The sequence below is a fragment of the Falco cherrug genome, chromosome 1 (genome assembly GCF_023634085.1).
Source record: "Falco cherrug isolate bFalChe1 chromosome 1, bFalChe1.pri, whole genome shotgun sequence".
Classification (NCBI taxonomy): Eukaryota; Metazoa; Chordata; class Aves; order Falconiformes; family Falconidae; genus Falco; species Falco cherrug.
The window spans coordinates 41326842-41350170 of record NC_073697.1 but is presented as its reverse complement, the minus strand read 5'-3'; the positions used below and the strand labels follow the sequence as shown (position 1 = coordinate 41350170).

Below are 23329 nucleotides of genomic sequence, written 5' to 3'. Positions count from 1 at the left end.
CACCAGTGCCCAGGGCAGGGGGACGGGCGCTGCCCCGGCCCTGCCGGCCACACCGTTTCGGACACCGGCCGGGATGCTGCTGGCCTCCTGGGCCACCTGGGCACGCTGGGGGCTCATGCCCAGCCGCTGCCGCCCAGCCCCCCCGGGCCCTGTCCCGCCGGGCAGTTCCCAGCCCCCTTCCCCCAGCCCGCAGCTGCTGGGGGTTGTTAGACTTGGTCCTCATTGTGCCATCCTGCCTCTGCAACAGCGTGACACTCAACCACAGGGTGCTGAAAGACTTTCATGTTATCACAACATCCCCAAATTTTTGTGCACCACCTGTAGGAAGAAAAAAAGGCCATGAAAGGTTGAAGGCCAGATTGGACGGGGCTTGGAGCAACCTAGGCTAGCAGAAGGGGTCCCTGCCCATGGCAAGGGGGTGGAACTAGATGATCTTCAAGGTTCCAGCCAACGTAAACCATACTATGACTCTATGAAAATATGGGGATAGTGAGGGTGCCAGGTGGCCCTAAAAGCAGACAGCCTGAGATGTGCGAGTTCCCTGTGCCCACCTGGGTATGGATGAGCGCTGGACATGGGGAGCAGCTGGGTGGGCACCTCTGATGCATGGGTGTCATTGCAGAGCCTCAGAGCATGCCACTGCTCGCCCGCTCCCCCAGCACCAACCGTAAATACCCACCTCTGCCTGTTGATAAGCTGGAAGAGGAGATCAACCGCCGGATGGCAGATGACAACAAGCTCTTTCGGGAAGAGTTCAATGTAAGTGCCTTTGCTTCTTCCCCTGAATCCTGCAGCCTGCTCTCAGCATCGGGCTTACGACACAGCGAGTTAAAAGCTGGTCTTGCTTCGCAGAGCAGGGACGATACAGCTGGTATGCTGCAGTGTGCAGCAGTACCTTGCCTGGGGATGGCGCGTCAACCCAGCGGGCAATTGAGGTGGTAAAATAACAGTGCTGGGTGCTGTGCTTCAGAAGAGCTTGTCTGGGAGCTTCACAAAGGGAGTGATGGTCAGGTCCTCAGGGGGTTTCTCAAAGGGCTGGGAGGTGAGAGGACTGATTCTGTCCCTGAACCTGCAGCAAGGATGGGCAAGCTTCTACCCCTGACATTCCCGATGGAAAGCAGAGGTTTTCTAGCAAGCACCACTAGGATGTTACATTTTTCTGGGTTCAGGAGGTGTCCTGGATGTCTTAGGGTCTTCCAGAGCTTCCCTGCCTGCTGGTTTCGTCTCAAGCTCTACCTTCTTCCTCCCAGTCCTCATGGCTTCAATCCACAAACAGCCAAAACAAGAGCTCTGATAGAGAAACAGAAATGACCCCGTCTGTTTCAATGAGCTGTTAACCCTGAAACAGAATGATGACAATTTATAGGACAGCAGTGAGTAATAATTCCAGGTATTATGCTTATCCCACAATGCCAGATCATCTCTTCTGAGATGTCTACAACAACTTCTTGATGTTGCTGAGCTCTGCAGCTTCTTGTGATGATAAACCTGTTTTACCTTGGCAATACAAAAATAGGCACAGCAGTACTGAGGTAGCGGACAAAGTTAAATAACGAGCTGGAGTATTGCAGCGTGTAGTGTTGGAGCCGCTGAACTACCTGGACTCTCCACGAGCCTGATTAATGAAAGAAAATCCATTGTTGATCGGGTTGTCTGCACTGCAAAGGTGCCATCTGCAGATACATAAAGCCTTCCGTCCGAGGCACGATGCAGCAATATGAGGATGACGAGTAGATAAAAAAACGCCACTCAGTTTTCTCCAGTTGTGGCACAACTTGATACCCTTCCTGGCTGCGCTTTGATGAAACTAAATAGGTGCAATGAATGCCCGGGGAGGGGGATTTTGGGGGTTATAAATACTTGATTACCCTGAAGACTTCCGTTGCCAAAGCATGTCTGTCCTGCCAGCTGGAGGAAGGGATGGTGAATACCTTCATTACATTCTCATCCTCTTTGCTATTCAAAGGGGATGTGGAGTGATGGTGCTGGGGAAGCACCTCCTCTGCTCCAGCGTGAAACCTGGCTGCTCTGACCAGGACAGCATTGACTGTGACCCCAGCACCCTCAACCCAAAGGTCCCTGGTGCTGCTGGATGAAGAATAACTCCCTGCATGGGTGCTCCTGCCCATCGCTGGGTGTGCTTGGGCGATGGGGCTTTGATGGGGTCACCGTTAACTTCCCCATTCACACAGGAAACCTCAGCCGGAGCCTCCGTGGGCAGAAAGGAGCTTCTTGGTCTCTAGGCTGGTGGGTTTGGTGTTGGAGGCTTTGCTGCCACCTCGTGTTCATGGGTCTTAAGAGTCCAGATACCACATTTCGGAACGGATTTGTTCTCTTTGGTCCAGCCCAGGCTATTTAAATGGTCACCCAGAGCTCAGTGGGGAGGAGGAGCTGGTGCTGGGGTGGAGGCGAGAGGTGTGGATGGTGGGGACATGTCCCAAAGGGCAGGATGCTCTGATGTGGCATGCACCGACACACTGGTTGAGTTACGACCATGCCGTAAGAACATCATGGAAACCCCCCTTTTCTGCCATTGCAGGCTCTCCCAGCGTGTCCCATACAGGCCACGTGCGAAGCTGCTTCCAAGGAGGAGAACAAGGAGAAGAACAGATATGTGAACATTTTGCCCTGTAGGTGTCAGAGCTGGGTGGGCGGGGAGGGACACAGCTAGTGCTCCTGCCAGGGCTCCCCATTTCTGGTTTTGGGGTGAGCAAGGACAGGGTTGAAGTCATTTTGCTTCCCAGATGGGTTGCTGCAGCTGCTTTAGCTTTAGATACCTGTGAGGAGGAGCTCCTCAGAGCTGTCAGCGGCTGGGAGGCCGGGAAAAATGAAATGGCCGGGAAATGCCGAAACAGTCAGCTCTTGCCAAGTGGCATGGGGTGGCGGGCTGGCTCAGGGGCTTCCTCAAATGTCTGCACTCTGCAAAAGAAAAACTTCCTTGGGCAAGGTCTAGCACCTCTCCAGGCTTAAGTAAGAAAAATTTGGAGGGATAAAGGTGTTTGTGTGTGTGTGTAGCCAGTGAGCCCAGGCTTCGCTCCAATGCCTGGCTTTTTTGCCGTGCCAGGTATCAGCTACATGGAGGGAGTTGGTTATAATGCAGAGTTTTAATTTGCTTCCAGATGATCACTCCAGGGTTCACCTGACTCCTGTAGAAGGGGTTCCTGACTCCGACTACATCAACGCCTCCTTCATTAATGTGAGTTTTGTAAGTTGAAGGGGATATCCCTGCCAGCTGCACCCTGGTGGGTAGTGCCAGGAGCATGGGGCTTTTATGGCGTGTGACTTGTGAGAGGAAGGGACTTAACTCCTACATTAACATCTCCCCAGCTCCTCCAGAGCAATAAATTATGCTGTATTTTGATCTTGTAACCTTTGTGTGGCCATGGTAGAGCTCACTGTGCTTCACTTCACATCTTGAGCCCAGATGAGTGTGGTTGGAGTAAGAGGCTGAGAGCTGGAACTCAAATTCTAACTGTAGCTATGCCCTTGCTCAGCTGCTTTGCCATAGTCCCATCTCTTCCAGCCTCTCTTTTTCCCCACTTCTAAAATAATGAGAAGCACTTGCACTCCTTGGAGTACTGCAAAGCCAAGCTGGGTGGTTTGGAGGGGATTTGGGAACCATTCCTGCAGGAATTGAGGATTTCTGATTAACAGCTGATGAAGGGTATGGCCGGTTAAGCATCGGTGCTTCCCAGTTTGCAGGGTTGGACGTGGGAAGGGAGTGAAAAAGAAATCAAGGAACCCAGCTAAAACAGAAACAACATTGCCCTGCTCTGCTTCTAGGAGGAGGTGGATCCTATATGTTTATCTCCATATAGTTCAAATAAGTTGGAAGGATAGTGTGAAGAAGTAGACTTTGAGAGAGATGGAGGCACATGAAGAAAAGCAAGACCCAAAAGAGCTTTTTCCTTTCTTCACCAATAAATAAATATCCATTAGGAAATATACGAAATCAAGTCCCATGAGTTCAACAGCCCTGTCTCCGGAAGATTAATGATGATTTTCACATGACGCTCTGGATGCAGGGTCTGATCCCAGTGGAAGGGCTGTTGGGGGCCACTTCATTAGCGCTTTATGCCAACAAGTGGGGTCATTTCTGCATTATGGGAGCGTGGAGGGTGTTGCTGCAGGGTAAGGTCCCTTTGCACAGCAATTTCCCATTACCTCTGCCCCACTGTTGTGCTGTTTCTCCCCTCGGAAGCTGCAGCCCCTTCTCCGCACAAGGGAAAGTGAGTGATAGAGCAGGTGATAGGTCTGTTTATTAATGGTATAGATGCATTTCACAACTTTTGTGTTAGACAAATGCTCATCTTTCATTTGTCTTCCTTTTTCTCATTTTCTATATAGGGGTACCAAGAGAAAAACAAGTTCATTGCTGCACAAGGTAAATGCTTGTTTATTCCCGTAGCTCTGGCGGCTGGCAGTTGGTCTGGGGTCCTTCTGCTCTGTGGAACTGTGCCAGTCTAACCACAGCACAGCACCTTGCAGAGCTCCCCTGATCAGAAGGAGGCTTGGCTGGCCCACAGTTTGTTCCCAGAATGGTTTTCCCAGTCAATAGACCAGTGCTGGATGCGTTGGGGGAAGAAGAGAAGCCCTACCTGTGCAATACCACTTGCTGGAGGGTGTCAAAGCATTTCAGCCCTGATCCTTGTGCTTCCACCCTGGCCCACAGCTGCAGGTGGTCGTGATCTCTGGAAATATTGCCAGTGAGCTGCTCAATTAACTTCCCCAAGTCTGCCCATGGGAGGTGTTTTGCATTTCCACTCTTGACTTGCAAGTGGGTTAGAGCATCACCTGCCAGTTTGCCTGGCTCTTCCTGAAGAAGGAAGGCTGGATCGGGCCCTTCAGCGGCACCAGGCTGGGGTAAAGCTTTGGCTCTGCTGTTCACTTGGTTCACCCCTAACCTCAGGCTTGGTAAGGGAGTCTAGGTAGAGTTAGCTCCTTGTCTGGCAGGTGGCAGGTAACTATTCTCGTGCCACATTGAAGCAGGTTCCCATGGTTAAAGCCCAAGACTCCAGGGTAGGACTTCTGCAAACTGTTTGAAACAGCCACAGTTTCCCTGGGTGACCTTGGGCAAGCTGTTTCCCCATGCTCCGTTTGTTTGATTTCCCCTTCTTTGGCTAAAAATGGACTTCCTCATCATAAAACATATCCAAAAAGCCCAGGTATTGTGTGATAGGATTGTTCCTTGGTTTAGCCCAGCCACCAAAGCACCTCCATGCTGACATCTATTGGTGAAAAATGTGTTGCATCATGCACGACATGGGACTTCACATGCCGAGTTTCTGTCCCAGCACTTGAAGGGTTGATCCCAAAGATAACGTTTCGTTTTACCTTTCCCTTAGGACCAAAGGAAGAAACCGTGAACGATTTTTGGAGGATGATTTGGGAGCAAAACACAGCAACAATTGTCATGGTGACCAACCTGAAAGAGAGGAAGGAGGTAGGTGTCAGAAAGCTTCATGGGCTGGTATGTAAAATCCAAATCCAGCACATCTCATGTCCATCGGCATGACTTGGAGCCAATCCCAGGCTTGCCAGGGAATAGAGTTCACCTGTGCCCGTTTTCTCTCCCCGCAGTGTAAGTGTGCTCAGTACTGGCCGGATCAGGGCTGCTGGACGTACGGGAACATCCGAGTGTCCGTGGAGGATGTGACCGTCCTGGTGGATTACACCGTGCGGAAGTTCTGCATCCAGCAGGTGCCGGGGCTTGTGTCTCCCATCCCATCCCTCCCCTCTCTGTGCTGGACATCCAACATGTGCTGCCATGCTCCTCAAATCCTCCAAGCTGCTGTGAAAGCAGAGTTGGGATGAAATTGCCTCCAGCATCCATTTTAACTAGAGCTATTAAGAATTTACTCATCTTAAGCACATGGGAGCCCGTTCCAAGTGGGTACCAGCATGGCTGTACTGGGACCTGATGGATGCCAAGGCTGAAATTCAGTCTTGTATGACTCCAGCATTTAGTGTTACCAGTATCAGTTCCAGCTCTCACCCACAGATACTTAATTCCTGCAAATAATCAGATTTCTCCCATGAGCCGAGATAAAATCCAGCGCTGTATGAATTAGTTTTGATTGCTTTCCCATCTGTCACTACATTTTCTAATCCGCCAAGGAGACTCTGGATGCTCCAGTCACTCAGTTTTCCTGCTGCCCTCAGAGGCAGGCAAGGGAGAGCTGGAGATTGGAAACCTGTCTGGACCCTGAGCAGGGTTCTCCTGAGCCCCACCCTTCACTCCAACTACCTGGACATCAGTGGTTTCCTCCCCTGCCTTTAATATGAGGATGCTATGGGCAGAGGTGTGGGGAAGGATGGAGCAGCGGCTTCTGTTTGAGCTCACTGGGAATGAAATATGGCAGCTTCTGCTGGAGCTGCAGCTGAGGCCAGGCTGGCATTTCTTACCCCTAGGCTGTGGGATGTGATGCTGAGCGGTTAAAATGTCATGCATTTAGGGATTAATTTGGCCCCAGAGCCTGGGTCCATGCCCTTTCGGCTTGTGGATGCTAGTGTTTCTCAAGCTGTCCAGCTTAGTCTTGGTGCTGTAACTCCCTCTCTGCACTTGCTTTTGGGGAAAGAATTAGCATTGGAGTATTTATCATTAACCTGAATACACATTTCCCTTTCAGGTTGGCGATGTCACAAATAAGAAGCCTCAGCGCCTGGTAACTCAGTTCCACTTCACCAGCTGGCCCGACTTCGGGGTCCCCTTCACCCCCATTGGGATGCTGAAGTTCTTGAAGAAGGTGAAAACGTGTAATCCCCAATATGCAGGAGCAATAGTAGTCCACTGCAGGTAAGTCCTGGTGTCATGCCTGACCTCTGCATCTCCTGAGTCACTTGGAAAACATCTCCTATTGAATACTGAAAAGATTTTTTCGGTCAGGCCTGTTTTGTTATTTTTATTTAACTTCCCCATGTTAAATGGGGATGTTCCACATGGGAACATTCCAAAAAATGCATGTGAACTGAAGGAACATCTTGAAATCAGTGATGTGATGGTGTTAAAACTTGTGCTGAGTGGTGGTGTGGCTTAACCCCAGCTGGCAACTAAGTACCATGCAGCCGCTTGCTCGCTGGCCCCCTGCCCCGGTGGGATGGGGAGGAGAATTGGAAAGAAGGTAAAATCCATGGGTTGAGATAAGAACAGTTTAATAATTGAAATAAAAGACAGTAATAATGATGAAGATTATAATAATAATAATAACAACAACAACAATAATTGTAATGGAAAGGGAGATGGGAGAGAGAGAGGAATAAACCCCAAGACAGATAAGTGATGCACAATACAATCACCCACCACCTGCTGACCGGTGCCCAGCCAGTCCCCCAGCAGCGATCGGCCCCTCCCGGCCAGCCCCCCGCCCAGTTCATATCCTGGGCATGACGTTCTATGGTATGGAATAGCCCTTTGGCTAGTTCGGGTCAGTGTCCTGGCTCCTTGTGCAGCCCCTCGCTGGCAGAGCACGGGGAACTGAAAAGGCCTTGGCTTAGGGTAAGCACGACTTTGCAACCACTGAAACATCAGCGTGTTATCAACATTGTTCTCCTGCTAAGCCCAAAACACAGCGCTGTACCAGCTACTGGGAAGAAAATTGACTCTGTCCCAGCTGAAACCAGGACAGTATTCACCTCTCATTCTATACCATTTACATCATGCCCAGGTCCAACACTTTGCAACACCCGATCACCTTTCCTGTCTTTTGTTGTTCTTCAGTGGCCTGACTCTTGAGTACGTGAGCATCTACATGATGTACCTTCACAACCAAGTTCTCCACCCAGGCAGCAACATCTTGCCACAGTGCAGCAGCCCAGATGGGTTTCACCTCTGCACTGCCAGTTACCCTGCTTCCATCGCTGCAGCCACCCCCACAGGGGATTTGTCATCATCCATGGGTCAATGTAGACATGGAAGTAGTGGCCGTTTTTCTTGGTCAGCGGTGTCTAAAGCCAGCTGGATGGCTTTCACCACTGCAAACCAACTCAATTCACCTTCAGCAGTTTCTGGGACTTGTAGGGGACTCCATGCAGCCGCCTTCTACCTCTGATGCTCCCTACAGCATAGCAGGACCCATCAGTAAACAGGGAATATTGCTTCTTATTTCCTGATAATTTATTATACAGTGGGGTCTCTTCAGCACGTGTCACCTCTTCCTCTGGTGATATTCCAAAATCTTTGCCTTCTGGCTAGTCCATGTTCATTTCCAAGATTTCTACGCAACTGGCATTTCCTATTTGAGCTCTCTGTGTGACCAGCATGGCCCACTTACTCCGTGTAGCATCAGTTGTGTGATATGTAGAGAAGATCCTCCCTTTGAACATCCAGCCCAGCACTGGCAGCTGGGCTGCCAGGAGGAGCTGTGCTTCAGTACCAACCACTTCCAAAGCAGCTCAAACCCCTTCATAAGTGGCCTGTACCTCTTTTTCAGTTGGAGTGTAGTGAGCCTCTGACCCTCTATATCCCCAGCTCCAAAAGCCCAAGGGTCAGCCCCGAGTCTCCCCTGGTGCTTTCTGCCGAGGCTGCAGTGTAGAGCACATTCTTTACCTCTTGCCCTGCCTGGACCGGCCCAAGGGCTACTGCATGAGCTGTCTCCTGTTTAATTTGTTCAGACACTTGTTGTTGCTCAGGGCCCCATTTGAAATCATTCTTCTTCCAGGTCACCTGATAGAGAGGGCTTGCAATCAGGCTGTAATTTGGCATCTGCATTCTCCAGAACCCCACAATACCTAGAAAAAGCTTGTGTTTCCTTTTTACTAGTTGGCAGAGACATAGCTGTTATTTTGTTGATCATATCCATTGGGATCTGATGATGTCCACCTTGACATTTTATTCCTAAAAACTGGATCTCCTGCACAGGTCCCTTGGCCTTACTTTGGTTTATGGCAAAACCAGCTTTCAGAAAGATTTGGACTGGTTTCTTCCCTTTCTCAAAACTTCTCCTGCTGTATTACCCCACACAATAATACCACCAATGTATTGCAGGTGTTCCAGAGCTTCACCCTGTTCCAGCGCAGCCTGGCTTAGTCCGTGGCAGATGGCAGGGCTGTATTTCCACCCCAGGGCAGTTGATTCCAGGTGTACTGGACACTCCTCCAAGTGAAAGCAAACCATGGCCTGCACTCTGCTGCCAAAGGGATCAAAAGAATGCATTAGCGATATCAACAGTGTCATACCACTTCGGTGCCTTTGACTCCCGTTCATACTGAAATTCTAGCATGTCTGGCATGGCAGCACTCACCAGCAGCGTGACTTCATTCAGGCCATGATAGCCTGCTGTTAGTCTCCACTCTCCATTGGACTTTTGCACTGGCCATATGGGCTGTTAAAGGGTGAGCGAGTTGTGTTGATCACTCCTTGGCTCTCCACTTGATTCATCAGCTCCTGGATGGGAATCGGGGAGTCTCGGTTGGCACGGTATTGCTGCCGTGCACTGTGGTGGTAACAGTTGGCACTAGTTGTTCCTGCAGAAGAGTCCTCCGAGAGATCAGGCAAGGTAGAGAGCTGCTTAATTTCCTCCATCTCCAAGGCAGCTATACCAAAAGCCCACCAGTACCCTTCTGGGTCCTTGAAATACCCTTTCCTGAGATAGTTATGCCAAGGATGCACAGAGCCTCAGGGCCAGTCCCAGTGGGTGCTCTTGGCACTCATTCCCAGTCAGGCTCACTTCAGCCTCACAGTCAGCCATTGGGATCCCCTTGTCACTCCAGAAATCCAAGTGGGTTCTGCCCACTCATAGTTTGGTGGCATTAGGGGACAGTGTGCACCTGGAGCCTCATACTGCTGTGGGTCTGATGTGCCAGGCCATTGGATCCACCCAGTCCAGTAAACTCAGTTGTCCTTTTCCTCCACCTGGCTGGAGGCAGGGCGCCTCTAGTCCTGGTCATAGTATTGTCCACTTGCTTTTGTAAAAATGGATTACAATTCCTATCCGTAGGATCAAGATCAGCTCTTCTGCTCGGTGTGGGGAGTTGCCCACTGGAGACTGGAGCAGCAACCTTCCTGGAAGAACCCCTGTTTGTGGTTGTTTTTCCTTGCAACTCACATACCAGTACCTCCAGGGTCAAGGTAGATTTTCATCCCACTTCCTCATGTCCTCTCTGTGGCCCCTCTGGTAAAACCACAGGGTACCCCGTGGTGTGTACCCTCTAGATCCTCTCTCTTGACCAAAAGAATGCCTACTGTTAATAGCTGAGATGTGGGTCCATACAGGTGGGTAGTAGGATCTATCCTCTTTTTGTTGCTGGTTTCAGACAGTTTTTCCACAGCCATCATGCAAGTCTGTAGGGAGGAAGGGAGATTTTTGTTGTATTGCCGTAGTTGGCGAGCCACTTCATCTACTGTCGGTGCCTCTTCATCTTGCCAGGTCATTGCTGCCAGTGAGTTGACATATGACCATGGTGCACTCCCTACAAGTTTCCAGCACATGGGTTGTGTGCACTGGACTTTGTCTGGATCTGTGGGTGACTGTGCATTGTTTGGGTCATAATAAACCATCTCTAGGACAGCTAATTCCCTCAGGTACTGGATACCTCTCTCCATGGTGGTCCACTTGCCTGGGTGACATATAGCATCTGCCTTGAAGGGATACCTTTCCTTCACGCTTGACAGGAGTCACATCCAGAAGCTGAGGACTTGTGTCCATTTTCCAATCACCCTGTCAATGCCCCCTTCCCTAGAAAGTGATCCCAGCTGCTTGGCTTCCCTACTCTCTAATTCTAGGCTACTGGCCCCATTATCCCAGCATTGGAGCAGCCAGATGGCAATGTGCTCACCTGGATGATGGCTAAAATCTTTTTGCATATCCCACATCTCACTCAGGGATACGGATCGGGTCGTTACTGCTTCTTCTACCTCTTCTTCCTGTTCTTGTCATGTCCCTGCTTCACCCTTCTTTACTAAACAAGTCTTCTGTTGTGTCCATTTCTTCTTGTGTATAGGGTCAATTCATATTGGCACAGGTTGGTCCTCTAGTTCAGCTGCATTGCCCATCACTGGGGTTTGAGTAGCTGCAGTGTCTGTCGCCAGGGTTGGAGTAGCCAGTGCTTGTCACAGGGGTTGGAGTAGCTGCAGATAGTTGCTTAACCCTAAACAAGACCTGAACCACATTCATGGTTCCTAGCAATAGGATCTTGCTGGTTCCAGCATCCCAAGAATATTCAAAATTCCCAAGAGCTGTTGTAACTAGGCTGGAGGAGAAGGGGAAGGTGTGGAAGCATGTCTCCTCCGTAGGTTGGCTCTCCTAGGAGGAAAGGTAAAAGGTGTAATGGTTAATAGTTCCCAATAGATGGCTGCTGAAGCACAGAGGTGACAGCAATGCTGAGTACACAGACCAGATTTGTTTCACCCAGCCATTCTATAGTTTCATAAGCCAGCGTTGCAAAGTACAACACAGTGATAACCTTAACGCTGCCCCCCGCGATGATAAACATCCCGACAGGCAGCGTGTACAGTGAGGGAGGTGGGACACACTGCGCAACAACTCTGAGAGCAAATACATCAGCATTGTGACCAGCCACTGTTAAACCAGTGTAATGAATGCTTATAACAAGTTTGTTTTAACACGCTCTGGTCAGATCTGTCGTTACCTGAACGCTTCGTGCCCCACACTGGGCACCAAAAAGCACTGTTGTGGTTTAATCCCGGCCAGCAGCTCAGCCCCGCGCTGCCGCCTGCTCGCTCCCCCTGGCTGGGGTGGGGGAGAGAATCGCATGGGTAAAAGTGAGAAAACCCATGGGTTGACATAAGAACAGTTTAGTAATTGAAATGAAATATTATAATATTTTAATGGTAATAATTGTAATGAAAAGGGAGACGAGAGAGAGAAATAAACCCCAAGACAGACAAGTGATGCACAATATGATCGCCCACCACCCTCTGACCGGTGCCCAGCCAGTCCCCCAGCAGCAATCGGCCCTCCCAGCCAGCCCCCCCCCCCCCCCCTCCAGTTTATATCCTGGGCATGACGTTCTATGGTACGGAATAGCCCTTTGGCTAGTTCGGGTCAGTGTCCTGGCTCTGCTCCCTCCCGGCTCCTTGTGCAGCCCCTCGCTGGCAGAGCACGGGGAACTGAAAAGGCCTTGGCTTAGGGTAAGCACGACTTTGCAACCACTGAAACATCAGCGTGTTATCAACATTGTTCTCCTGCTAAACCCAAAACACAGCGCTGTACCAGCTACTGGGAAGAAAATAACTCTGTCCCAGCTGAAACCAGGACAAGTGGTTGCTGGGGTTAGCTGGGTGCGGAGTGAGCCAAGCTAAGCACCGCTGCTAGGTGTTGGTGGCATCTCCCTTAGCTGTCTGCTGCTCTGGGCACGAGGGCAGCATCCCTTGTTGCGAGAGGGTAGTACTCAGTTGACAGCGTGCCTGGGAGCAAGGGCCATGGTGTTTGACCTCATGTGCTGTTCAGGCACAGCAGCAAGCCTGGGGGAGCCGCAGAGGCTTAAGGCTTTCCACATTTCAGTAAGGAAAAGCCCCATGGTTAAAGGCAGAGATGATCATGTTTGCAACCTCCCAACTTCATTTTTCCAACTTCCTTCTCAGGAGGCAGCGGACAAAGGAGCTTTGTCTTTCCATAGCGTCTGCTGGCCTCATCTTTCTTTTTTTTAATGGCTGAGTTATCAACACAGAAACAAGGCTTCCCCGTGGGCTCACCTTCGTATGGTGGAGGTTGACTGGAAGGAGCAGCAGGCAGCCCATAAGGACTCTGGATGTTGTAGCTGGCTTAGGTTTTGCTTTGGCTCATTCTGCTCTCTGCCTTCACGCACTCCGGTTGTGACAGTTGCTGGAAATGCTGTGTGCATCTCTCTGCAAAACCCAGGGTACACCAAACACCAGGCTGAGGACCTCTCTCATCTCCAAAACAGATTTTGCTATTTGCTTACCGCTGGGAAGCATCTGGCTCGCTCCTGGCTGCTCTACAAGGGACCCCAAAGCCAACATTGCTGCACTGACCACTTGTCCCTTCTGCTCTTTCAGCGCTGGGGTAGGACGCACAGGCACTTTTATCGTCATCGATGCTATGCTGGACATGATGCATGCAGAGAGGAAGGTTGATGTTTACGGCTTTGTGAGCCGGATACGGGCTCAGCGCTGCCAGATGGTACAGACAGATGTGAGTGTGCTGCTTTGGTTTCTTTGGGGCTTTGCTCGATGGAGATAGATCTCCTTTGCACAGTCAGTCCCCAGCCTGCAGCGAATCCTACATGAGGGTTCAGCATCATCCCTCATTTTGGAGGGACGCTGCATCAAGTGAGCTTTTCACTGGATCCTGCTCTTTTTAATCCCCTTCATAGAATCATAGAATTTTTTAGGTTGGAAAACACCCTTAAGAGCATCAAGTCCAACTGTTAACCCAGCACTGCCAAGGCCACCACTGAACCATGTCCCCAGGCACCACAGCTACGTGTTTTTGAAATACCCCCAGGGCTGGTGACATCCCTCCCCCGTCCCCGGGCAGCCTGTGCCAGCGCCTGCCAGCCCTCTCCGTGCAGAATGTTCCCTCACACCCAATCTCACCCTCCCCTGGCGCAACGTGAGGCCGTTTGCTCTCGTCCTGTCGCTGGTTCCTGGGGAGCAGAGACCGACCCCCCTGGCTACAGCCTCCTGCCAGGCCGTTGCAGAGCCACCGGGTCCCCCCCAGCCCCCTTCTCTCCAACTTGGAGAAAGTTTTATGTCATGTTGGCTTGGTGTGGTGCAGCAAATAAAGTCCCAGTCCCCACACAATGGCAGGAAGTTTGTTATCCACTTTTCTGGGGTCTCCAAGGGGTGCCATGTTCCCAACGAGCATGGGTGGGCAGTGGGGTGGTGGGTTTGCATCCAGCATGTGCATGGGCACCGGGAAGTGCTCACTGAGCATGAAGCAGAGACTGATGGCTGCTCCCTGCAACCCTCGCAGATGCAGTATGTGTTTATATACCAAGCACTTCTGGAGCACTATCTCTACGGTGACACAGAGCTGGAGGTGACGTCATTAGAGATCCACCTCCAGAAGATCTACAACAAAGTGCCAGGGACCAGCAGCAACGGGCTGGAAGAGGAGTTTAAGGTGAGTGTGGCAGTTGTCCTGGTGCCTCTGCTCAGATGATGCTGGGCTATAGGGACCACCACACACTTGCCTGGCACTGAGTGGCTCTGAAAGCTGCCTTTGCTTTTGCTCCTTCCTCTGCAGAAGCTCACTTCAATCAAAATTCAGAATGACAAGATGAGAACAGGCAACTTGCCAGCAAACATGAAGAAGAACAGGGTGCTTCAGATAATTCCATGTAAGACTTACTTCTCTGCCTGGGGAAAGCATGCTGGGTGAGTGTGGGGACAGGATTCAGGCTGGAGAAATGGGCCAGCAAGGACCTCATGAAGTTCAACAAGGCAAAGTGCAAAGTCCTGCCCCTGGGGAGGAACAACTCGAGGCACCGGCACGTGCTGGGGGCCACCCCACTGGGCAGCAGCTTGGCACAGAAGGACCTGGGAGGCTGGTGGACACCAGGTTGTCCCTGAGCCAGCAACGTGCCCTTGCTGCAAAGGCGGCCAGAGGTGTCCTGGGCTGCGTCAGACAAAGCGCTGCCAGCAGACCGAGGGAGGTGATCCTTCCTCTCTGCTCGGTGCTGGTGAGGCCACACCTGGAGCGCTGGGACCAGTGCTGGGCTCCCCAGTACAAGAGAGACAGGGACAGGCTGGAGAGAGTCCAGCGAAGGGACCGGAGCATCTCTCTGTGAGGAAAGGCTGAGGGAGCTGGGGCTGCTCAGCCTGGAGAAGAGAAGGCTCGGGGTGGATCTCGGTGTCTGTGAACACCTGCAGGGAGGCTGCCAGGAGGACAGAGCCAGGCTCTTGCCGTGGCGCCCAGTGACGGGACCAGGGGCCGTGGGCACAAACTGAGACCCAGGAGGGTCCCTCTGAACATCAGGAAACACGTTTTGAGTGTGCGAGGGTGACTGAGCACTGGCACAGGTTGCCCAGGGAGGTTGTGGAGTCTCCATCCTTGGAGATATTAGAAAGCCATGTGGACACAGTCCTGGGCAGCCAGCTCTGAGCGGCCCTGTTGGGCTAGGGGGGTTGGACCAGATGATCTCCAGATGCCCCTTCCAATCTCAACCACTCTGGGATTCTGTGAGTGTTCAGGAGCTGTCAAGACTGAGTCATTTGTGCCCACAGTAATGGAGTCACAGACTGGCTGAGGTTGGAAGGAACATCTGGAGGTCATCTGGTTCAACCGCTTCTCAAGCAGGGGTAGCATAAAGGGACAGGGCAGAGTCAAGGGCAGGTGGGTTTACATGCCCAAATGCAACGCTGCCCCTGGGGCTTTCTTGCTTTCGTTCTGCCCTGTCCCTGCCATGACTTCCTCAGCAGATGTATGCTGCCAAGGCTTTCTGCCTTGAGGGAGGAGTCCCTGTTTTAAGCAGATCCTGCACATGGAGTCCTCAGCATCTGCTTCTCCCCCAAACCAGGGCATGGCAGAAGGCAGAACTGAGTCTGCTTGTCCCAGTCAGGTGCTGTAACCACAGGGCTCTCCTTCTTGTATCTCTGTCCTCTCACTTAGGGCTTGGTGACATCCTAGCTAGAGGCCATGCATGGTTATCAAGGAACCGTGCTTTGAAGGTGTTCCCCAAAACTCAGATCATTTCACTTCTGTTTCAGATGAGTTCAACCGAGTAATCATTCCAGTGAAGAGAGGTGAAGAGAACACAGACTATGTAAACGCCTCCTTCATTGACGTGAGTCTTCTTTAGTATTCTTTCCATCTTCTCCCAATGGAAACTCTACCTCATGCTGCTTCCTATGGAAAAGGATTTGTCCCAGCCCAGGATTTCATAAGGCTCTTTCCACCTGCCTTTGCTTTGTGTCACTGGGTGGTGCTGGTTTCTTTCTCCAAGAAACCCACTAGTTTCCTTGTGACCCACGGATGGTGGGAGAGGAGAGCTGGAGCCTGAGCAGAGCCTCCAAATCCTGGCCTCACTTCTCTGTCTCTGGGCTCCGATGATGGCTTTGGAGAAGCAGATGCACGTAGCTGTGGAAATGATTGCTGTACAGCACCATTCATTTGGTTAGAAAACTTGCGCTAGATTAGGTAATGGAGCAATACACAGATCCCAAAACCCTTGAGAAAAAACGGGTCAATCCCATTATACCTGTCTGGGTGACGGGAGGAGGCAAGGCAGAGAGGTTAAGTGCTTTCCTCACTCTAAGGAGGAGGTAAGTGATTGCACATCCTTTTCTCGTGAGTAATCCTGTTGACTTCAGCGGGGCATCTCGTATGAGTATTTATCTTTGTGAGTGATGCCAGTGCTGGCTGACTGACAGAGCCTTGCTCTTTTCTAGCCCAATTTCTATTTTCATCTCCTAATGGCAGGAGGTTTTTTTCCCCCAAAGGGAAATTACTGCCATGGGTTGAACTAGTAAAACCAACTTATTCCCAGATATAACATCCGAAATTAATTGCTCTCTGAAATCTCCATTGCTGCGTCCCCACGGGTTGCTCTGGCTGCCTGAGCATCCGACGCAACACAGCCGGGAGCAGCTGCCTTGTTCTGCATCGAGATCAGAAAGCTTAAATGTCACGTAAGCAATTTTTGTTGCAGATTCAATTTCCTGCTCTGCTTAACTTTGCTTAAACAACAAGCTCCAAATGACGAAGCATCTTTAGCCACAATCTGCAGCAAGGGCACAGGGGAACGTTGGAGGTTTTTGGAAACAGAAGCGCTTGTGGAAGAGTCACCCAGTTTTACTGCTGGTTTTCATAGATCATAGCCCATATAATGGGTTGGGTTGGAAGGGACCCTAAAGATCATCTAGTTCTCTCTGGTTTTGCTTAGTTCCAAAAATCCCTGGTAAAAGTCATACCTGAAGTACTCGGAGCTTCGGCAGGGCTCTGCTCCCAGCACTTGGACTTTGCAACATTGCTCAGGAATGCTGGAAACCCAGTTCTTCCTTCACCAGATGGATGAGGTCGTGCATGTGTAGGGGATATGATCCTCGTGCCGCTGCATTTCTTTAAAAACATAGATCTTACCACAGTAGAGCACCGGTGATGCAGCTGCCGAGCAGCGGTGTGGTAATGCCCATGCGTGAGGACACAGCCCACCGTGACAGCAGGTTTCTCTGCCTAGGCTGTGGTCATTCGCACGGACAGCCATGATGCTCCCAAAATTTAACAGAGCTTGGTAACCCAACTGTGTCCAAGAGCGTTCCCCCCACTGCTCGCAGCATCCAGGCGCTGCTGATTCACCGCTGACGCTGTTTTCAAATTGCAGGGTTATCGCCAGAAGGACTCCTATATCGCCAGCCAAGGACCACTGCAGCACACGATAGAGGACTTCTGGAGGATGATCTGGGAGTGGAAATCCTGCTCCATAGTGATGCTAACGGAGCTGGAGGAGAGAGGCCAGGTACATGCCCAGGGATAGCTGCATTTAAGCACCTGCAAAATAAATCAGTACAACCCCTTAAAATGTCCCGACAGCTGCAGCACTGCCAGTGCCACACGCATTGGGTGCTATTTCACCCCTTCTCTGGCAGGAAATTTATTTCAGCCTCTGCTTCTAATGCAAAGAGGCCAGTTGTTTGTAGACCCGGGGTGGGAAAGTGTTCAATAAATCAAGTCTGGACCCTCTGTTCTCAAAGCACCTTTGGGTGCAGCAGGCAGCTTCTCTCTGAAGCAAGCCTGTGGGATCCCACCTGGTTTTTGGCAGCTGCCAGCCCCAGGAAGAGACTTCTTCAATTCAAGCCCATGGGAAAAATACGGGGTCTTCACCCTGTCTCCTCCTGTAATACTTTCTCAGGAGAAGTGTGCCCAGTACTGGCCATCTGACGGCTCCGTGTCCTATGGAGACATCACTGTGGAGCTGAAAAAAGAGGAGGAGTGTGAGAGCTATACGGTGCGGGACCTGCTGGTAACGAACACCAGGGTAAGAGTCTGGCCTCCCTACGGGGAGCTTGGAGCACTCTTGGGTTTGGCTGTCATTAACCCTCGCTGATGTTTATGGTGCTTTGTGATTCCTCTTGCAAGTGCTGAACTTTCCCTCTGGCATTTTCAGCTCCATCACCCCATCATCCCAAAGAAGCATCCATCCCTTGCAATCCCACCTTGTTCCCTATGCTTACCTCCCACCTCTGAGAGTTCCTGTGCTGCTGATTGCTTGGCATCGAGCCCTGCTGTCCTGCTGCCACCCAGCAGCCCTCATCCTCCTTCTGCCTTGCGCCTGTGCCCTCCACCCAGCCTCCCCCCTGCTCCCCGTTCCCCACACCCTGCCCTGCTCTGTGCCACGGGAATGCCTCCCCTCCACAAGCAGACAGCTTTCCTAAGCAGACAGTTTTCCTAAAGCCCTGAGCTGGTGGGTTTCATATGGGTCTCCCACCAACTTACTGACCTTGAGCTGTGCTCTTCCACCAGGAAAACAAGAGCCGACAGATTCGGCAGTTTCATTTCCATGGCTGGCCAGAAGTTGGGATCCCCGGGGATGGGAAGGGAATGATCAACATCATTGCAGCTGTGCAGAAGCAGCAGCAGCAGTCTGGCAACCACCCGATCACTGTGCACTGCAGGTAAAGCCCAGGTGGAGCAGGGGCGGCCACCCCTCCAAGGGGATCTGCTCTACAAGGAGCCTGGGAGATGGTCAGAGGTCCCTGAGAAGACTTGGGTGAGCAGGAGCAGCCCAGGCAGATGTGGTACAGGGTTTTCCTGCTTGGCTAAGCAAAGAGGCTTCGCTCTTGTAGAGCATGTCCTAGCTAAAGTGGGAGAGCCTGGGGCAGGACAATTGGCTCCTCCAGTTGTGCGGTCGTTCCCCTATGGATTGCCCCCTGAGCAAAGCCAGCATGGCCAGGACAGACAGCTTCCATTACCTTCTGGTTTCTCTTTGCCAGTGCTGGAGCAGGAAGAACAGGCACCTTCTGTGCACTGAGCACTGTCCTGGAAAGGGTGAAGGCAGAAGGGATTCTCGACGTCTTTCAGACAGTGAAGAGTTTAAGACTACAGAGGCCACATATGGTGCAGACACTGGTAAGTGCAGCGGAGCACATCCCACACTCCTCCTGCCACCCCAGACCCCAGCAAGAATGGGCTGGGGACTCAACGTGGAACAAAAACTTCCTCAGTTGAAGGTTTTCTCTCTCCATGAAAGAGTAGGGAAGGGAGGTGGGTCAGGAGGTGTCGCCCCTTCCTCTTGATAGGACATCTGGAAGAGTAGAGCTTGGCCAGCTGAAGGCATCAAGCCCCTTTTGAGCACTGACACAAGCTGTAGGAGTCTCCTCAGAGGTGTCCTCAGCCACAGCCCACATACTTACGGGCTCCAGGAGCCTGGAAACCTGTCCTGGAGCAGCTGTGGCACGGGCTTGGGCATGCAGCATGGCAGGGAGGAAAAAGGCAGGCAGGACTAGGTGGGGTCTTACAAGAAGGGATTTAAAAAAAGTCTTTTGGCATCAAAATAGGACCTCGAGAGGAAGGGAAAAGCAGAGTTTCTTTTGCTGATGGCACCCCAGCAAGATGGGCAGCCCAGTTCTGGGGGGCACGGAGGAGGTGGGACCGGATGGGCGGGAATCCAGCTCCTGCCCTCAGTCTGGGCTGAGGAACCCTGCTATGCATGGTCCCAGCTTGCTGCAGACCATGAGGCATCAAATTATGTCTCAGGTGTGAATTTTTCTTGGTCTAACGCTGTGCTCTCCCTGAACCCCACAGGAACAGTACGAATTCTGCTACAAGGTGGTGCAGGAATATATCGACGCCTTCTCAGACTACGCCAACTTCAAGTGAAGAAAAAGAAAAATCCACACCCTGAAACAAATGACAGAAGAGTTGCCTTCTTTAATATTTTGTAATATTCTGTTTGTTAATATACCCCCCAAAAAAATATGTGTATATATCTTAACTGTTTTAGAGGTTGGTACCATAAGCTTCATATTAGCTGGAGATTTTATATGTAGCAAAGTGTTAGTGCAGATACTGTTGGCTCCTTTTTTTCCAATGTTTTATTGGGGAATTAAATAGCGTGATGTTTGGATTAATATTGTCATACCATCTCTCTTCTGGAGAGTCGATACAGGCTGTTATTTTTTGTTTGTAAATTTTTTTTTTCTTGAGGGAGAAAAGCCTTTTTTCTAAAAAAAAAAAAAAAAAAAAAAAAAAAGAAGAAAAAGATATCCTGGCTCTCATCTGAAAAAAAAAGAAAGAAAAAACCCCAACAAACCATGACCCCACAAGCACAAGCTTTTCCGAACCTGCAGGTTTCACATTTTTCTGCTGGTCAGCTCTTTTTAAAAAAAAAGAAGGAAAAAAAAAAGTGTTTATTCTGTGTGTGTGTATATATACAAATACCCTAATTTTTGTATCAAAAGCAAAAAAAAGTTTCCTCCTTCAGGGTCACGCCACCTCGTGCTGCTGGATTGGAAACTGTGTTGACCACAGCAGCAACTGTTGGGATTTCAACCCAAAAAACCAAACCTCAGAAAAACAACAGGATTTTTGCTCCCTGAAGGAAACGTCCATGTGTTTGGTGCCGGACTGTAGACCTGCCGCGGGGATTGGGGTGGGAGCCGGGCCCTGGTGGCCCTGAGCCGAGGATGCTCCCAGTGGCCCTGCCGTTCCCACTGGTCCCTTCCAGGAGGGAGCAGTAGCTGCCGGCTCCCAGCAGCGAGGGATGATGCTGCCTGGGGTCTGGGGGCTCTGGCTGAAGAAGAAAGTAGCTCCATGTGGTCCAAGCTCTGTGTTCTCACCTGTTGTGTCTCTTAAGTACCACCCAGACCCTTCTCTTTTCTTGGTCTGTAACAGCAGTTGAAGAAAAATTTTGGAGCTATTTCCAATTGACAGTGTGCTGTAGGTCCTTCCTTGGACCGGGGTACCTCCACCCCTAGATGCTGGAGGAGATTTCAGATTATTTCTTCTGGCATCTCAAGAGATCATAGAATCACAGAACGGTTTGGGTTGGAAGGGTCCTTCAAGTCCACCCAGTCCCAGCCCCCTGCCATGGGCAGGGACACCTGCCACCAGCCCAGGTTGCTCCAAGCCCCGTCCAGCCTGGCCTGGGACACTGCCAGGGATGGGGCATCCGCAGCTGCTCTGGGCAGCCTGTGCCAGCGCCTCACCACCCTCATCATAACGAATTTCTTCCTTGTGTCCAATCTCCACCTACCCTCTTACAGTCTAAAACCTCAAGAAGGTCTCCAGATGGTCACTGCTAAAGCACTCACTGGTTTTTAAAGCCAAGTGAGACACTTCTCCAGCCCAGAGCTTGCTCTTGCCACCCTCCGGACAGGTCTAGAGGTTTTTCCTCTCTTCCCCTGCACCCACACACCCCACACCCCCAGTGGAGGCTCCATCATGGAGATGAATGTGGGTTATCCAAGAAGAAGGGAATATATAACAGCCGAGTTTCATCATTCCTCTCCCAGAAGAAAAATATAATGCTGGTGATGGGCCAGAGCACAAAGAAGGGTCCAAAGGGTCAAAAAAAGGGTAAAGAAAGGTCCTGAGGACACAGGGGTGCAGCACTTTCTATAGTAAAAAAAAAAAAAAAAAAAAAGGTTAATATGGTTGATTTTAATTTATTTTTTTTTATAAAGAGGTGTTTGATGAAACACCTTCCTCCTGCAGCAGAGGGGAACGTGCCCTGGTTGACTGGGGGAGCTCCATCCCCTGCTGCAGGCGCTGGGAGAACTGGGTTTGGAGAGGTTTCACCCCAAGGTTCAGCTGGGCACCCGAGGTGGGGATCAGGGGCGCAGGGAGGCAGCAGGGCTCGGGGACAGTGACGTCGTTGCCCAGCCAAGGGAAAACTCAGGGGACGTGAGGCTGAAATCTGGGAAAACATGGGACAAGCCACCCTATGAGTCAGGGTATCCGAGTTTTCCAGCATAGCTTTTCCATCTAGGCAGGATTTCCTGGGGGGTGGGGGCATGCAGGCAAGGGGACCCCCCAGCAACCCAAAACACTCCCCTAAAATGACCTTGCTGCTGCCATCATCCCTGCTTCATCACCCCCTCCTGAACCCCTGCATCATCACTTTGTTAATAAACTTTAACTCTTGAATTCTGGGGGGCTTTCAGCCAAAGCTGTCAGTCACTCTCACAAATACATGTGGTGACCCCGAAAGAAATGGGGACCCTCCTGGGATGGGGGAGACGCACACCCACCCACTGCAGATGCTCACCCCAGGGACACAGACCACCCCACGCACCCCCATCCCTCCATCCGCCGGGTGCTGGCTGCTCCGCTAATGAGGTTTTCCCCCTTTTTCCTTCCTCCCTGGGATCGCTGCAGGGATGGAGGAATTTCAGGGCGGCAGGGGTGCCCTGGTACAGCATCTGCTGCGGCCCCATCCTGCCACCGCATCCCACTGCAAATAGCAGAGGCAGAAGCAGCTGTGGGATAATCCAGGGCCAGATCCTGCCTAAATCCCATCCCCTTCGTGGGCTCTGTCGCATCCCCACGCCAGGGACTTAGGACCGCACAGTCATTCCCAGCCCGCAGCCCCAATCTGGGGGCCATGAACCTGAAATGGGGGGAGAAACGCTGAAACTGGGGCTGGGTGGGGAAACTGAGAAATGGAGAATTTGCCCCCTCCTGCTTCCCCAGGAGCATCCCTGGGGGCTGCAGAGCAGCTCCTGGGCACATCGTCTGTGGAGCTGGGATCATCTGGGCTGGATCCGGCCTTTTCCCAGCCACCAGGAGCTGCGTCTAGAAATGAGCCCATTCCTGGGTGTCCCCAGCCCCCCACCCTCCCCAGATCTCGGTGACAAGCCAGAGCAGGCTCAGCTGGACAGACACACACCCCCTAAAAAAACGGATATCGGGCCACTGTCCCCTGGTGCCAAGGGGAGGGGGGCGGGGGGGACAGGATGCGACGGGCACTGGCATGGGGAGGCCAGCGCCATCAGCGAGGTCACGGTCCCCTGTGGGAGTGGTGGCGGGGCCAACGTCACCGACACCAAGTCCTACAAATAGTGGTGCCTAGCCTGGCCCAGCCACTGCTCCAGCCGGCCACCACTGCCACCGTCACCCACCTGGCCAGGTGAGGCTGCCCCGGCAGCAGGGTGCTGGGTGGGGGGTGCTGGCAGCACGCAGGGACCCCGGGGTGGGCGGCATGTGGGGCTGTTCACCCCGAATCAGACCCTCATGGCACCCCTGGGGGTCTGTCCATGCTGGACCCCAACGCCAGCGGCACCCTGAGGTGCTCAGCTCCTCTGCTTCTCCATCCCTGAACCCACCCCAAAGCCCACCCATGGGTGCTCATCCCCTCCACTTCTCCATGCCCACCCCACCCCAGCCAAGACCATGGGGTGCTCATCTTCACTGATCCCCACCGCTCTCAACAGCACCCATGGGTGCTCATCCCTCAAGCATCCCCACCA

The 23329-nt window shown here is 51.8% G+C and overlaps 1 protein-coding gene across 6 annotated transcripts in view; it reads left to right on the top strand.

Annotated features, from left to right (window-relative positions):
* Positions 1 to 19990, top strand: part of PTPRA (protein tyrosine phosphatase receptor type A) — a 133832-nt gene extending 113842 nt beyond the window's left edge. For all 6 annotated transcript variants that reach the window (XM_055699510.1, XM_055699493.1, XM_014276924.3 and 3 more), the window contains 16 exons: positions 623 to 759; positions 2540 to 2630; positions 3120 to 3196; positions 4348 to 4384; positions 5346 to 5443; positions 5581 to 5700; positions 6630 to 6796; positions 12977 to 13112; positions 13896 to 14045; positions 14169 to 14262; positions 15632 to 15708; positions 17245 to 17379; positions 17773 to 17898; positions 18384 to 18535; positions 18854 to 18989; positions 19665 to 19990. In XM_055699510.1, the coding sequence (XP_055555485.1) occupies positions 623 to 759; positions 2540 to 2630; positions 3120 to 3196; positions 4348 to 4384; positions 5346 to 5443; positions 5581 to 5700; positions 6630 to 6796; positions 12977 to 13112; positions 13896 to 14045; positions 14169 to 14262; positions 15632 to 15708; positions 17245 to 17379; positions 17773 to 17898; positions 18384 to 18535; positions 18854 to 18989; positions 19665 to 19739 (1808 nt within the window). In that variant the 3' untranslated portion in view covers positions 19740 to 19990. The remainder of the gene's footprint in view (positions 1 to 622; positions 760 to 2539; positions 2631 to 3119; positions 3197 to 4347; positions 4385 to 5345; positions 5444 to 5580; positions 5701 to 6629; positions 6797 to 12976; positions 13113 to 13895; positions 14046 to 14168; positions 14263 to 15631; positions 15709 to 17244; positions 17380 to 17772; positions 17899 to 18383; positions 18536 to 18853; positions 18990 to 19664) is intronic.
* The last annotated feature ends 3339 nt before the right edge of the window (positions 19991 to 23329 follow it).